General features: G+C 42.1%; 1 protein-coding gene across 1 annotated transcript in view; it reads right to left on the reverse strand.

The window, feature by feature from the left end:
- The window catches only part of LOC115117783 (neuronal acetylcholine receptor subunit alpha-7-like), a 52,082-nt gene that overhangs the window by 3,553 nt on the left and 32,027 nt on the right, over positions 1 to 16,502 (reverse strand). The window contains exons 6-7 of the mRNA XM_065012328.1: positions 5,510 to 5,677; positions 4,581 to 4,775 (exon numbers count right to left, since the gene is read on the reverse strand). Of these exons, the coding sequence (XP_064868400.1) occupies positions 4,581 to 4,775; positions 5,510 to 5,677 (363 nt within the window). The remainder of the gene's footprint in view (positions 1 to 4,580; positions 4,776 to 5,509; positions 5,678 to 16,502) is intronic.

Genomic DNA, 16,502 nt, shown 5'->3' on the forward strand with positions numbered 1-16,502 from the left:
TCAGAATCCAGTGCTGCTTCACTGGGTTTTAGCCTACAAGGACAGAGGGATCTGAAATAGCAACATCTACTATTGTGGTTCATCATCATACTGCCTTGAGGCGAACAGGGTTGGAGTGGAAATGTGGGAACGACATCAAACCCCTGTGGGTGGAGATTTAAGACAATCCCCCCTGAAGCTTGCTAACGAGCCTGCTGGGTCTCTAAGCCACTGAATTCAGGGATAGAACGGGGACTGAATATCTCTAAGTGATTAGGTGTCAATTCCTCGGTATCTCAAAGCACACCGGCTCACCTTTCACTCGCTAGGAACTTCTCTTCTGTGTGTTCCTGACAATAACCATAGCAACAGCTACTTTTCCCAAATGTCAAACTCGTCAGCCAGGTAACAAACTGCCAGCCAGGTAACAAACTGCCAGCCAGGTAACAAACTGTCAGCCAGGTAACAAACTGTCAGCCAGGTAACAAACTGCCAGCCAGGTAACAAACTGTCAGCCAGGTAACAAACTGCCAGCCAGGTAACAAACTGCCAGCCAGGTAACAAACTACCAGCCAGGTAACAAACTGTCAGCCAGGTAACAAACTGCCAGCCAGGTAACAAACTGTCAGCCAGGTAACAAACTACCAGCCAGGTAACAAACTGCCAGCCAGGTAACAAACTACCAGCCAGGTAACAAACTACCAGCCAGGTAACAAACTGTCAGCCAGGTAACAAACTGTCAGCCAGGTAACAAACTACCAGCCAGGTAACAAACTGTCAGCCAGGTAACAAACTGCCAGCCAGGTAACAAACTGCCAGCCAGGTAACAAACTGTCAGCCAGGTAACAAACTGCCAGCCAGGTAACAAACTGCCAGCCAGGTAACAAACTGCCAGCCAGGTAACAAACTACCAGCCAGGTAACAAACTGTCAGCCAGGTAACAAACTGCCAGCCAGGTAACAAACTGCCAGCCAGGTAACAAACTGTCAGCCAGGTAACAAACTGTCAGTCAGGTAACAAACTGTCAGCCAGGTAACAAACTGCCAGCCAGGTGACAAACTGCCAGCCAGGTAACAAACTGTCAGCCAGGTAACAAACTACCAGCCAGGTAACAAACTGCCAGCCAGGTAACAAACTTTCAGCCAGGTAACAAACTGCCAGCCAGGTAACAAACTGTCAGCCAGGTAACAAACTGCCAGCCAGGTAACAAACTGTCAGCTAGGTAACAAACTGTCAGCCAGGTAACAAACTGTCAGCCAGGTAACAAACTGCCAGCCAGGTAACAAACTGTCAGCCAGGTAACAAACTACCAGCCAGGTAACAAACTGTCAGCCAGGTAACAAACTGCCAGCCAGGTAACAAACTACCAGCCAGGTAACAAACTGTCAGCCAGGTAACAAACTGCCAGCCAGGTAACAAACTGTCAGCCAGGTAACAAACTGCCAGCCAGGTAACAAACTACCAGCCAGGTAACAAACTGCCAGCCAGGTAACAAACTGTCAGCCAGGTAACAAACTACCAGCCAGGTAACAAACTGCCAGCCAGGTAACAAACTGCCAGCCAGGTAACAAACTGTCAGCCAGGTAACAAACTGCCAGCCAGGTAACAAACTGTCAGCCAGGTAACAAACTGTCAGCCAGGTAACAAACTGCCAGCCAGGTAACAAACTGTCAGCCAGGTAACAAACTACCAGCCAGGTAACAAACTGTCAGCCAGGTAACAAACTGCCAGCCAGGTAACAAACTGCCAGCCAGGTAACAACTCAGTAAGTAAGGTGTTGGTAGCTAAATTATTTAAATCTTAGACAAATAGTAGCAATATATCCTAAGTAGGTCCTCTGCAGCTCAGTTGGTAGAGCATGGCGCTTGCAACGCAAGGATATTGGGTTTGATTCTCGGCACCACCCATACGTAAACAATCTATGTACGCATGACTGTAAATCGCTTTGGATGAAAGCATCTGCTGAATGGCATATAGGTTATCAATTGGCACATTACAAAAGGGAAATGTTGAAAATATCTCTATCTAATCCGCCCAGAGTCTGAGCATGGCTAAACTAAGAAAGTAAACCAAATAAGACTTAAAAACTAAAGACAGTGGAAATATAATTATTAACGGCCGTGACTCACTCGATGCGTTCTCAGATTGAAGCACAATTCTCCTCGCTAAATAAAAAAACATCAGCCAGGTATGTCTAAAATAAGACTTCAACTGAGAAGACAGCTCGCTGATTTAATTTCCGACAGCTATTGATCGTAGAGGCTTGACCTGTGACTCACTGTCAGGGATGTCCCAAATGGAACCCTTTCACCCATAGGGCTCTGGTCAAAAGTAGTGCACCATTAAGGGAATAGGGTTCAATAGTAGTGCACTATAAAGGGAATAGTGTTCAATAGTAGTGCACTATAAAGGGAATAGGGTTCAATAGTAGTGCACTATAAAGGGAATAGGGTTCAATAGTAGTGCACTATAAAGGGAATAGGGTTCAATAGTAGTGCACTATAAAGGGAATAGTGTTCAATAGTAGTGCACTATAAAGGGAATAGGGTTCAATAGTAGTGCACTATAAAGGGAATAGGGTTCAATAGTAGTGCACTATAAAGGGAATAGGGTTCAATAGTAGTGCACTATAAAGGAAATAGGGTTCAATAGTAGTGCACTATAAAGGAAATAGGGTTCAAAAGTTGTGCACTATAAAGGGAATAGTGTTCAATAGTAGTGCACTATAAAGGAAATAGGGTTCAAAAGTTGTGCACTATAAAGGGAATAGGGTTCAATAGTAGTGCACTATAAAGGGAATAGGGTTCAATAGTAGTGCACTGTAAAGGGAATAGGGTTCAATAGTAGTGCACTATAAAGGAAATAGGGTTCAATAGTAGTGCACTATAAAGGGAATAGGGTTCAATAGTAGTGCACTATAAAGGGAATAGGGTTCAATAGTAGTGCACTATAAAGGAAATAGGGTTCAATAGTAGTGCACTATAAAGGGAATAGGGTTCAATAGTTGTGCACTCTAAAGGGAATAGGGTTCCATTTGAGACACAAGTTCATGTTGGCAGGTGTGTTCACTGCACCCCCAAGGACCATAAAGACAACAGCAGTGTTGACCCTGCCTGGATATTCATGTCTCTCTTTCCCCTGATCAACAGTCCCTGTCTCTGTTCAAGTCAGCCATGACAGTCTCCTCAGTAGGAACTGAAGCTGAATACATCTTCCGTTGTGCATTGATCACTTCTAAAAAGGCTGACAGATAATGGTGTTGGTTGGTTGATACAGTAAGTCTTGATCATAAAGGCAGATGGTGTTTTGTGATGGTCACACTTTCAACTAAGTTTGATTCATAAATCTTTCATGTTGCATAGTGTGTAAATACTGGACTAAAAACAACATGGCAGCATTAAATCATATACATTACAGCAAGATGTTTTTTTATTCCTTTGAAGTTTGACTGACTACATCAAACACATTTCCTGCTTTCCCCATCATCCCTCTAGACACTCAAACAGCTGCCACACACACACACACACAGCTCTTTTGGAGAAACACTGGGTTAATTAAGGAAACCTTCTCCATTGCAGGCTCCTAATCTTTCCAACGAGACGTGTAGACATACATAAATCGCCCGGCATGCCTTGATGCCTTATGCAGCTCGAAGCCAACAGTCAGCACTCAGCCAGGTTCTGAGCGATGGAAATAGGATTTTCAATATGATTCTCTTAGCACTGAATGATAAATCAGAGTAAGCTGGAGACTGAAGCCTGACTTCTGAAAGGTGAATAAGAATTTGCTTGATGACCAACTGCTGGAGCTTTTCATGAATATTTTTCCAGTGGCTGGTTTCCCTCAGTGAGGATTGAGTGAATACTGAGTTATAAACTCAAAATAATAATTAGTGTATTACCTTATGAGAAGTATAGGGTGTCTTGCCTGGCATGTAGGTTTTAATTTAATTTTAATTTAACAAGTCAGTTAAGAACAAATTCTTATTTTCAATGACGGGCTAGGAACAGTGGGTTAACTGCCTGTTCAGGGGCAGAACAACAGATTTGTACCTTGTCAGCTCGGGGATTTAAACGTGCAAACTTTCAGTTACTAGTCCAATGCTCTAACCACTAGGCTACCCTGCCGCCCCAAGCTAGATTGCCCCAAGCTGGGTTGATCCTAGATTGAAATATATGTTTAATTGCCACACAAATCTCCCATTGACATCAATGAATATCATGATGTTTGTACTTTCATTTTAGAATTTATCACAATGAGAACTCCTTAGATGACAACCCCACACCCCTAGTTACAGTTGTTGATTTAATAACCTATTTATGTTTAATGTCCAATAGTAGTACTCCACCCAACCATCCATCCATCCACCCAACCATCCATCCATCCATCCATCCATCCATCCATCCATCCATCCATCCATCCATCCATCCATCCATCCATCCATCCATCCATCCATCCATCCATCCATCCATCCATCCATCCATCCATCCATCCATCCATCCATCCACCCACCCATCCACCCACCCACCCACCCACCCACCCAACCACCCAACCACCTACCCACCCTCCCACCCACCCACCCACCAACCCACGTAGCTGACCCAGTGATATCTTCTCCCCAGAGTCTGCAGGCAGTAGGAAGACAAGCAGGGCCAAGGTGGAGATGAGAACACATGGGATGAGGAGGTTGAGGCCATAGTAGAGGGTACGTCTACGCATCACCACGGTAAAGGTTACATCAGGGTAAGGCTCCTTGCAACAGTCGTAGAAGCGCTCGTTTCTGCGCCCCGGCACCTCTGTATCATACACCAGGAAGACAACAATATAGGAAGTCAATTACAGTTTGAGGACTCAATTTGGGTTGTGATGATTTGCAGTAATGGATGTATTTTTCCCCCCAGGCAAATTAATGGTGTTTCACAATAAGGAAACTTTTGTAAGTTAAAGGTGTTGGGAGTTTGACCCTGAATCAAATAGTCCTGTTAGTTTTCATCAGTTCCCCATTACAGTAATAGTGTCTGCCATTTTTTTAATAAACAGTCCAACATGCAAGAAAAACTATATTCAGCACTGGGATGGCATTTCATTAGAACCCCTCTCTTGTAAACAGATTAGTCAATTTGCCAGGGATTCCGTATTAGCCAATTTCACTAAAGATCTGTACTGCTGAGGAAAAGCCTTTAAAATGAATTCTCCTATTTATTTAAATGTGATCAATCATACATACAGGATCTAGCTTTTATAGTTTGACCATCGAGTTTGAAAGTTAAACTAATTTTTTTTTTTTTTATATATAGTCTGGGTATATTTGTGATCCCAAACTTCCATGCTTGTTCAAAACAGTTATTGTAATCATTTTATGTAATATTGTAATTTAGAGACTTTTATCCAAAACAGATACTGTAAGAAGAATACTGGTATATGGCCCATACAGGACTGGCAGCACAGTCTTCCAAACAACCTTGCCATCAGAACCCAGGTTTTGTGGTGACAATATCTTGTCCAATACTGGCCAGCCACTAACTCTTACCCACTAGGTCCCACTCTCCGTTGGGGATGTAACCTGTGATATCTGCCTCGATCATCTGTAGGTCCAGAGACCAGCCCCCATAGGTCCAAGAGCCAAATTTCAGGTCACACCTCTGGAGATCAAAGGGAAACCAGCGCACGTCGATGTAGCAGGTGCTCTTGAAGATGCCTGTGTTGGAACATGAAGAGAGAGAGAGAGAGAGAGAGAGAGAGAGAGAGAGAGAGAGAGAGAGAGAGAGAGATCATTTTCAGAGGGTATAAAGATATGAAAGACAATCCTATACACCACAACAGTCCGATACACCACAACAACAGTAAAGACAGTCCTATACACCACAACAACAGTCCTATACACCACAACAACAGTAAAGACAGTCCTATACACCACAACAACAGTAAAGACAGTCCTATACACCACAACAACAGTCCTATACACCACAACAACAGTCATATACACCACAACAACAGTAAAGACAGTCCTATACACCACAACAACAGGCCTATACACCACAACAGTCCTATACACCACAACAACAGTAAACAGTCCTATAAACCACATCAACAGTCCTATACACCACAGCAGTCTATACACCACAACAGTAAACAACAGTCCTATACACCACAACAACAGTCTATACACCACAACAGTAAACAACAGCCCTATACACCACAACAACAGTCCTATATACCACAACAACAGTCCTATATACCACCACAACAGTCCTATACACCACAACAACAGTAAACAACAGTCCTATACACCACACCAACAGTCCTATACACCACAACAACAGTAAAGACAGTCCTATACACCACAACAACAGTCCTATATACCACAACAACAGTCCTATATACCACAACAACAGTCCTATATACCACAACAACAGTCCTATACACCACAACAACAGTAAACAACAGTCCTATACACCACACCAACAGTCCTATACACCACAACAACAGTAAACAACAGTCCTATACAGTCCTATAGACCACAACAACAGTCCTATACACCACAACAACAGTCCTATACACCACAACAACAGTAAACAACAGTCCTATAGACCACAACAACAGTCCTATACACCACAACAACAGTAAAGACAGTCCTATACACCACAACAACAGTAAAGACAGTCCTATACACCACAACAACAGTAAAGACAGTCCTATACACCACAACAACAGTAAAGACAGTCCTATACACCACAACAGCAGTAAAGACAGTCCTATACACCACAACAACAGTAAAGACAGTCCCATACACCACAACAACAGTAAAGACAGTCCTATACACCACAACAGAGAACTCAAATCAGAGAAATAGGGATGAGTGCCCAGTAATCTATCATGAGAAAGACAGGCATAAAACATCTTCATCTTTATTAAAGAAAACTATTAGAGGATGAGAAAACAACTCTCTGGCGGGAGACAAAGGCCATAAAAGAGAAGGCAGTGCAAAATGGTTTTCCATTTACATGCAATGGAGGCCGGCCCACGAAGACAAACGCCCCAAAATGTCATTTGGTTCTGAACACTGATCTTCTCTACACCGCTTCTGCCTGCCTCTTCACTCATACTGCTCAATCATTGTGGTCTTACCCGATGACTTTCTTGTGCAGTAAAGCATTGATAAAGCTTTGTGCCATAATGGTTTGTCTGATTGAACAAGTGTTCATTTTGAAAAGTTAGGAAGCAATTTGCCACTATCAATTCAGAGGAAATCTAGTAATGAGCTATTTCCAGCCATATATTTGGATGCTGAGGTACATAGACCCAGTGTTGTCTTACAGTAAGGGAAAAGTAAGAGGGAACAGAACAGTAATCACCCACACTGACAGGTTGAGGACGTACTCACATGGTAAACACACGTGTCTGTCTCTCTCTCTCTGTGTGCGTGTGTGTGTGTGTGTGTGTGTGTGTGTGTGTGTATCCGAGGAGCGGAGTTGATAAGACAGCGTCTTTTGGATGGCTCTTTTGAAGCTGTGTGTCTTGATAGTTCTGGTTCAGTAAGGGCTTGGTCAGACAGCACCTACTCTACAGTATATTAAGGTGCTTGGTCAGACAGCACCTACTCTACAGTATATTAAGGGGCTTGGTCAGACAGCACCTACACTACAATATATTAACGGCTTGGTCAGACAGCACCTATACTACAGTATATTAAGGGCTTGGTCAAACAGCACCTACACTACAGTATGTTAAGGGTCTTGGGCAGACAGAACCTACACTCAGAGCAGGGCGGCCCTATACAGTGCCTTGTGAAAGTATTCGGCCCCCTTGAACTTTGCAACCTTTTGCCACATTTCAGGCTTCAAACATAAAGATATAAAAGTGTATTTTTTTGTGAAGAATCAACAACAAGTGGGACACAATCATGAAGTGGAACGACATTTATTGGATATTTCAAACTTTTTTAACAAATCAAAAACTGAAAAATTGGGCGTGCAAAATTATTCAGCCCCTTTACTTTCAGTGCAGCAAACTCTCTCCAGAAGTTCAGTGAGGATCTCTGAATGATCCAATGTTGACCTAAATGACTAATGATGATAAATACAATCCACCTGTGTGTAATCAAGTCTCCGTATAAATGCACCTGCACTGTGATAGTCTCAGAGGGCCGTTAAAAGCGCAGAGAGCATCATGAAGAACAAGGAACAAGGAAGACAAAATTAAACTTGCGCTTTCCAGCAGCAACCTCTGTGCTAACACAGACCCAGTACAGCCAGCTTCAGCAAATACTAACACAGACCCAGTACAGCCAGCTTCAGCAAATACTAACACAGACCCAGTACAGCCAGCTTCAGCAAGTACTAACACAGACCCAGTACAGGCAGCTTCAGCAAGTACTAACACAGACCCAGTACAGCCAGCTTCAGCAAATACTAACACAGACCCAGTACAGCCAGCTTCAGCAAATACTAACACAGACCCAGTACAGGCAGCTTCAGCAAATACTAACACAGACCCAGTACAGCCAGCTTCAGCAAATACTAACACAGACCCAGTACAGCCAGCTTCAGCAAGTACTAACACAGACCCAGTACAGCCAGCTTCAGCAAATACTAACACAGACCCAGTACAGCCAGCTTCAGCAAATACTATGACAGACCCAGTGGAGAGAACTTGATCTGCGCCTAAGTCGGGGACAGACTCTTGACCAGATACAAATGACAGTTTTGGAGGCTGAAAGAAAGATATTATGGGATGTCCTTACATGTTTAATAAGTATCACCCAGTCTCTGGCTGAAATAAACCTAGCATTCTCAGGGGTTCATCAGACAAACTCTTCCAACCAGATAATGGAAACTTCCTAAAATAGGTTGAATTACTGGCTAAATTTGACCCTGTTATGGAAAATCATCTCAACAAAATTAAAGATGGAGAGACACATGCTCATTACCTTGGGAAGCGCACACAGAATGAGATGATACAGACTGTGAGTGACACGATTCTGGAAGCAATAGTGACTCAAGTAAGAGACTCAAAGTACATCTCCATTATCTTGGTCTGTACACCTGACATTAGTCACCAGGAGCAAATGTCCATTATTCTGAGAAGCGTGGCTTTAAAGGGAAAGCCAGAGCTCAAGGATCACTTCCTCGGCTTTGTGAATGTTGAGCTTACAACAGGCTTGAATCTGTCCACTGTCATCTTAGATAAGCTGAACGAGCTCAAGATTCCATTTGAAGATTGCAGAGGGCGAGCTTATGATAATGAGACCAACAAGAAAGGCCAAGCACCAAGGAGTAAAGCCAGACTGCAAAAAAAAATCCCAGAGCCGTGTTCATCCCATGTGGAGCACATACTCTAAACCTTGTCATTGCAGATGCTGCCAAATCTTCAAAAGATGCAGTTGGGTTTGTTGGGCATTAGTGAAAGATCTTCACCTTCTTTTCAGCGGGCACACAAAGATGGAGTGTTTTGAAGAAACACGTGAACATAACGGTGAAGTCATGGAGTGACACTGGGAGAGTCGGCTCCAAAGTGTTCATGCAATCAGGTATCGGGCTTCTGAGATTCGGGAGGCATTACTGGAAGCCAGACAGACGATCAACGATCCTGTGGAGGCACGAGCACTTCCAGAGGAAGTTGGGTCCTACCGCTTCTTGATTTGTTGTGTCGTATGGTGTGAGATACTGACAATGACAAACAAGGTGAACAAGCTCCTCCAATCCGCCTCAATGCAGTTGGAGATCACAGTAAATTTAATCTCAAATGCAAAGGCCTCCCTCACTACATACTGGGAAACTGGATTCTCTGAGGCCCAGACAACAGCCAAAAGCATTTGTGAAGAAATGAATGTGGAGGCTGTTCTGAAAGAGAAGAGACTGGGAAACAGCAAGAGACATTTCAGCTATGAGGCCCCTGATGAACCAGGGACTGATGCACTGAAAAACCTTGATGTCAACTACTTCAACATTGTGGTCGACTCTGCTGTGACATCCATGGATGAGAGGTTTGAAACACTCAGGTGAACCAGGTGAAAACCAAATATGGAGTGCTGCTGAACTTCAGCACTGCCTCTCAGATGTCCAAGTGAATCTTTAAAGGCTCACTGCATGGAAGTTAAAAACACTCTAACCTTCAGAGATGACTGTGACATCAGTGGAACGGATCTGGCACATGAGATTCAGAATGTACCTGATCTACCATCAGACAAGATGACTGCCTTTGAGCTGCTTTTCTTTCTCTGTGAGAACAACCTGGAGGAACTCTATCCTAACCTTTTCAAAATGAAAAATCAAAAGCTACCTGAGGTCTTTCATGTCACAGGAACGTCTGGCCATCATGAGTATAAATCATGTCCTATGATGACATCATTGATGATTTTGCCTCAAGAAAGTGCAGAAGAGGAATATTTTGATGGTAAGATTTTAATTAAAACATTAAAATGTTTACACACTTACTAACATTTAAGATTGTATAGCAGATGTGCATTTATGTAAATAACTGCGTAACTATGTGAGATACTTTCTCAATTTCTTCCAGACAGACTGGTGTCCAGACAGACTGGTGCCCAGACAGACTGGAGTCCAGACCGACTGGTGTCCAGACCGACTGGTGTCCAGACAGACTGGTGCCCAGACAGACTGGTGTCCAGACAGACTGGTGCCCAGACAGACTGGTGTCCAGACAGACTGGTGCCCAGACAGACTGGTGTCCAGACAGACTGGTGCCCAGACAGACTGGTGCCCAGACAGACTGGTGTCCAGACAGACTGGTGCCCAGACAGACTGGTGTCCAGACAGACTGGTGCCCAGACAGACTGGTGTCCCAGACAGACTGGTGCCCAGACAGACTGGTGTCCAGACAGACTGGTGCCCAGACAGACTGGTGCCCAGACAGACTGGTGCCCAGACAGACTGGTGTCCAGACAGACTGATGCCCAGACAGACTGATGCCCAGACAGACTGGTGCCCAGACAGACTGGTGCCCATGCTGATGCTGAAAATGCCCAGGCTGTAGAGGGAACCAAAGTTAATCACATAGCTGTATACAGTTGAAGTCGGAGGTTTACATACACCAAATACATAACATTTTTCACAGTTCCTGACATTTAATCCTAGTAAAAATTCCCTATTTTAGGTCAGTTAGGATCACCATTTTGTCTTAAGAATGTGAAATGTAAGAATCATAGTAGAGAGAATGATTTATTTCAGCTCTTATTTCTTTCATCACATTCTCAGTGGGTCAGAAGTTTACATACACTCAATTAGTATTTGGTAGCATTGTTTAACTTGGGTCAAACGTTTCAGGTAGCCTTCCACAAGCTTCCCACAATTAGTTGGGTGAATTTTGGCCAATTCCTTTGGATGGGCCAACTTTGGAAGTATGCTTGGGGTCATTGTCCATTTGGAAGACCCCTTTGCGACCAAGCTTTAACTTCCTAACAGATGTCTTCAGATGTTGCTTTAATATATCCACATAATTTTCCCTCCTCATGATACCACCTATTTTGTGAAGTGCACCAGTCCCTCCTGCAGCAAAGCACCCCCACAACATGATGCTGCCATCCCCGTGCTTCACGGTTGGGATGGTATTCTTTGGCTTGCAAGCCTCCCTCTTTTTCCTCCAAACATAACGATGGTCTTTATGGCCATTATGGCCATTTTTGTTTCATCAGACCAGAAGACATTTATCTAAAAAGTACGATCTTTGTTCCCATGTGCAGTTGCAAACCGTAGTCTGGCTTTTTTATGGCGGTTTTGGAGCAGTGGCTTCTTCCTTGCTGAGCGGCCTTTCAGGTTAGGTCGAAATAGGACTTGTTTTACTGTGGATATAGATACTTTTAACCCTGTTTCCTCCAGCATCTTCACAAGGTCTTTTGCTGCTGTTCTGGGATTGATTTGCACTTTTCACACCAAAGTACGTTCATCTCTAGGAGACAGAATGCAGCTCCTTCCTGAATGGTATGACGGCTGCGTGGTCCCATGGTGTTTATAATTGCGTACTATTGTTTGTACAGATGAACGTGGTACCTTCAGGTGTTTGGAAATTGCTCCCAAGGATGAACCAGACTTGTGGAGGTCTACAATTTTTTCTGAGGTCTTGGCTGATTTCTTTTGATTTTCCCATGATGTCAAGCAAAGCGGCACTGAGTTTGAAGGTAGGCCTTGAAATACATCCACAGGTACCACTCCAATTGACTCAAATTATGTCAAATAGTCTATCAGAAGCTTCTAAAGCCATGACATAATTTTCTGGAAGTTTCCAAGCTGTTTAAAGACAGTCAACTTAGTGTATGTAAACTTCTGACCCACTGGAATTGTGATGCATTGAATTATATGTGAAATAATCTGTCTGTAAACAATTGTTGGAAAGATTACTTGTGTCATGCACAAAGTAGATGTCTTAACCGACTTGCCAAAACTATATTTTGTTACCAAAAAATTTGGAGTGGTTGAAAAACGAGTTTTAATGACTCCAACCTAAGTGTATGTAAACCTCCGACTTCAACTGTAGGTTTTACTTTACTATTTTAAGACACATAGCTGCAGCCATAGCCTATAGGCTTATGTTTACATTGTATAGACAAAGCTAATTGTATAATATTGTGAGGACTCGACTAATTACCAGGCAGCAGTGCCAAAGCTCAGTGTTATATTTTGTTATTTTCTATATTTTCTACCATTTCTTATTTATGTTAATGTTAATATACACTTATCTTAAGATTCTATAGAAAATATTATGTTAAATAAATATGGCTTGTTTATACCTCAGTCTGTTCTGTATAGGTCTACTTATTCTTAGACCGACAGATGGAGCAAACTGTTTTAAAGGAGGGAGGATTGTACTGGAAGCACTGAAGTGTCAGGTGTGACAATGGTAAATGGTTTACATGTTCTCACGGGTCAGGGAGGAGGGCCCCTTAGCAGAATGTTGCTTAGGGCCCCAGGGAGGACAGGACCGGCTCTGCCTACACTACAGCATATTAAGGGATTGGTCAAACTTCACTTACACTACAGTATCTTCTCACTTCCCAGACCTCTGACAAAAGCAGAGTGAACCAGCAGAGTGAACTCAATCCTGCGCATGTTATTATACAGAATGAACAGAGCCAATCTCATTCCTACACATAGTATTCTACAGAATGAACAGAGCCAATCTCATTCCTACACATAGTATTCTACAGAATGAACAGAGCCAATCTCATTCCTAGGCATGTTATTCTACAGAATGAACAGAGCCAATCTCATTCCTAGGCATGTTATTCTACAGAATGAACAGAGCCAATCTCATTCCTACACATGTTATTATACAGAATGAACAGAGCCAATCTCATTCCTACACATGTTATTATATAGAATGAACAGAGCCAATCTCATTCCTACACATGTTATTATATAGAATGAACAGAGCCAATCTCATTCCTACACATGTTATTATATAGAATGAACAGAGCCAATCTCATTCCTACACATAGTATTCTACAGAATGAACAGAGCCAATCTCATTCCTACACATAGTATTCTACAGAATGAACAGAGCCAATCTCATTCCTAGGCATGTTATTCTACAGAATGAACAGAGCCAATCTCATTCCTAGGCATGTTATTCTACAGAATGAACAGAGCCAATCTTATGAACCAAGCAGCACTGATGTGGAATTAAAATGTAGAATGCATTTTAAACACATCCCAAATGAACATCAATGCAATGGAGGAAACACTCGATGGATACAAAGTAATTAAATTAATAAAACTAGTTTGTTAGGGAATCAGACTGTCAGCCAAAGTAAAACAGAAACTGAAAAATACTTGTAGTTATTGTGTTGTCAGAAGACAAAATAAGAATGACAGTGTTGAAGATTGTAGCAACTGAAAAAAATCTACCTCTCACCCAACCACAGTTAAAAAGGTAGTTTAAAGGCCCAGTGCAGTCAAAAACGTGAATTTCTACTTTTTAAAAATATATATTTCCACACTATGAGGTTGGAATAATACTGTGAAATTGTGAAAATGATGAGAATGCCCAGAGTTTTTTTCAGAAGAGCTGTTTAAAAATACATTTCAGCCTGTTTTGGTGTTATGGAGTTTTGGCCTGCCTGGTGACATCACCAGTTAATAGAACAATAAGAAAGAGAGTTCCAAACCTCTCTTGCCAATAACAGCTAGTTTTCAGTTGTCCCCTCCCCACTCAGACCACTACCAGACAGTCCTAACTGAATTCTTACTTGAGAAATCTTTGCCAAGAAGCCATTTTTGTTTCTTTTTGACCAGTTTAATTGATAAAAATCACAGTAAGTTACTTAATTGTTACCCAGAAATGATTTGATAGAGATAAAAACCTCTGAATCGGACCTTTAACATTGTGTTTTTACACCCACAGCTCCTTGGTAGAATGTTGCAATTCTATGAGATTTTACCACCTACTGTTCTCTTTGATATCTTCAGGGACTATGGTTGTGTCTCGAATGGCACCCTATTCCCTACATGTGATGTAGGCTTAGTCAAAAGTAGTGCATGTGAACTACATAGGGAATAGGGTGCTGTTTGGGACGCAGTCATGATGACATACATCATGAATGACTGAAGGGAAGTTACAGGAGGATTGTCGGGTCTCTTGGGTGGGAGGAAAAGAAACGTGGACAAGCTAGAAAAGTAACAAATAAATTGATTTAATCTGCAGTGAAGTGGGACTAAAACTGGAGTGGTCTTGTATTGGTTGGAATGAAAGACAGCATTCTAATGATCTTCTTCGTCTTCTTCTTTGTAATTCTTCTTACTATTATTATTCTGCACCAATTTCAGGCCCCCAGAAGTGTAGAAATAGACAGATAATAACAGGGCAACATTGAAGTCGTGTATTTTGTGATAATACAAAGACATGTATTTCAAAGCAATATTTCTCAACTGACAGAATGGTGCTAAATCTGCTTAGTACGGATATCAAATATCCCAAAATATTAGATTGGGTTAACGGGGTTCATTTCACTTACAGTATAAGTACTGTATAAAAATCCCACTCGACCAAAATCAATTGCATTTCTTTCTCACGCGGGGTTAAATGTTGAGAATGGTTTATTGTCATATCTGGACATGTCTTTAAAAGTGGCAATCAGCAGTTGAAACGATAACAAAGCAAACCCCCTGCCACTGCTTTGCTAAAAAGCTGAGGGATGGGGCCAGAGAAATATACAGAGCTATAGATGCAAGGAGTGACCAGCCATGATATCACAATTCTAGATTAAACCATGTTTCGAGGCTATAGAGTGTTTGTTTACAAACATTGGAGTAAAATGTTTGTAAAACACAGTCGAACTAAGCTCATTGGGCATTAATAAGTTATATTCTTAAATAATCAATGGTTACATATATTTATTTCATCAGTCCAAACATGGATGTAGCTATTGCAGATTGCCCCTTTAAAGAACAGATGGTCAATTGAACATAGTGGTAGAGCTTTCAGAATCATCTGATATCAAAAATGAAATTGGATTATGGTTCCGGGATGTTGGACGAAACAATAAATAAAGTGCTTTGAAAGCCAAAACATCCTTCCTACCACGATATTGATCTAATGACTGACTGTGCATTTGGCTTGTGCAGTGGAGGTCAGATAGTCTTAGCAAGACTAGCCTCACGCTGTGGCGTCATCTTCCCTGAAACCTGACATTAACTCAAGGTAACTGAAACGAGTAGAGTGAATCCAAAAATCATTCCTTACCCCAGGATACTTCAACAGGTCAATACATTTCTTCAAGCTGGGCTAAAGCGCACTTGGGTACACTTTCTTTCCAGGAGTAGAGTGAAGTTAATGGTTAAGGTTATGATTGGGGGAGTGGAAGCTGGTCCTGGACATGTACAGTGGCTTGCAAAAGTATTCACTCCCCTTGGCATTTTTCCTATTTTGTTGCAAACACATGTTATTTAAATGGATTTTTATTTGGATTTCATGTAATGGACATACACAAAATAGTCCAAATTGCTGAAGTGAAATGAAAAAAAAAAAACTTAAAAAAGAATGAAATAAATTCAAAAAGTGGTGAGTGCGTATGTATTCACCCCCTTTGCTATGAAGCTCCTAAATAAGATCTGGTGCAACCAATTACCTTCAGAAGTCACATAATTAGTTAAATAAAGTCCACCTGTGTGCAATCTAAGTGTCACATGATCTCAGTATATATATATACAACTGTTCTGAAAGGCACCCGAGTCTGCAACACCACCAAGCAAGGGACACCACCTAGAAAGTGGCACCATGAAGACCAAGGAGCTCCAAACTGGTCAAGGACAAAGTTGTGGAGAAGTACAGATCAGGGTTGGGTTATAAAAAATATCAGAAATGTTGAACATCCCACGGAGCACCATTAAATCCATTATTAAACAATGGAAAGATTATGGCACCACAACAAACCTGCCAAGAGTGGGCCACCCACCAAAACTCACAGAACAGGCAAGGAGAGCATTAATCAGAGATGCAACAAAGAGACCAAAGATAACCCTGAATGATCTGCAAAGTTCCACAGCGGAGATTGGACTTTCTGTCCGTAG

The sequence above is a fragment of the Oncorhynchus nerka genome, linkage group LG27 (genome assembly GCF_034236695.1).
Source record: "Oncorhynchus nerka isolate Pitt River linkage group LG27, Oner_Uvic_2.0, whole genome shotgun sequence".
NCBI classification, from domain to species: domain Eukaryota; kingdom Metazoa; phylum Chordata; class Actinopteri; order Salmoniformes; family Salmonidae; genus Oncorhynchus; species Oncorhynchus nerka.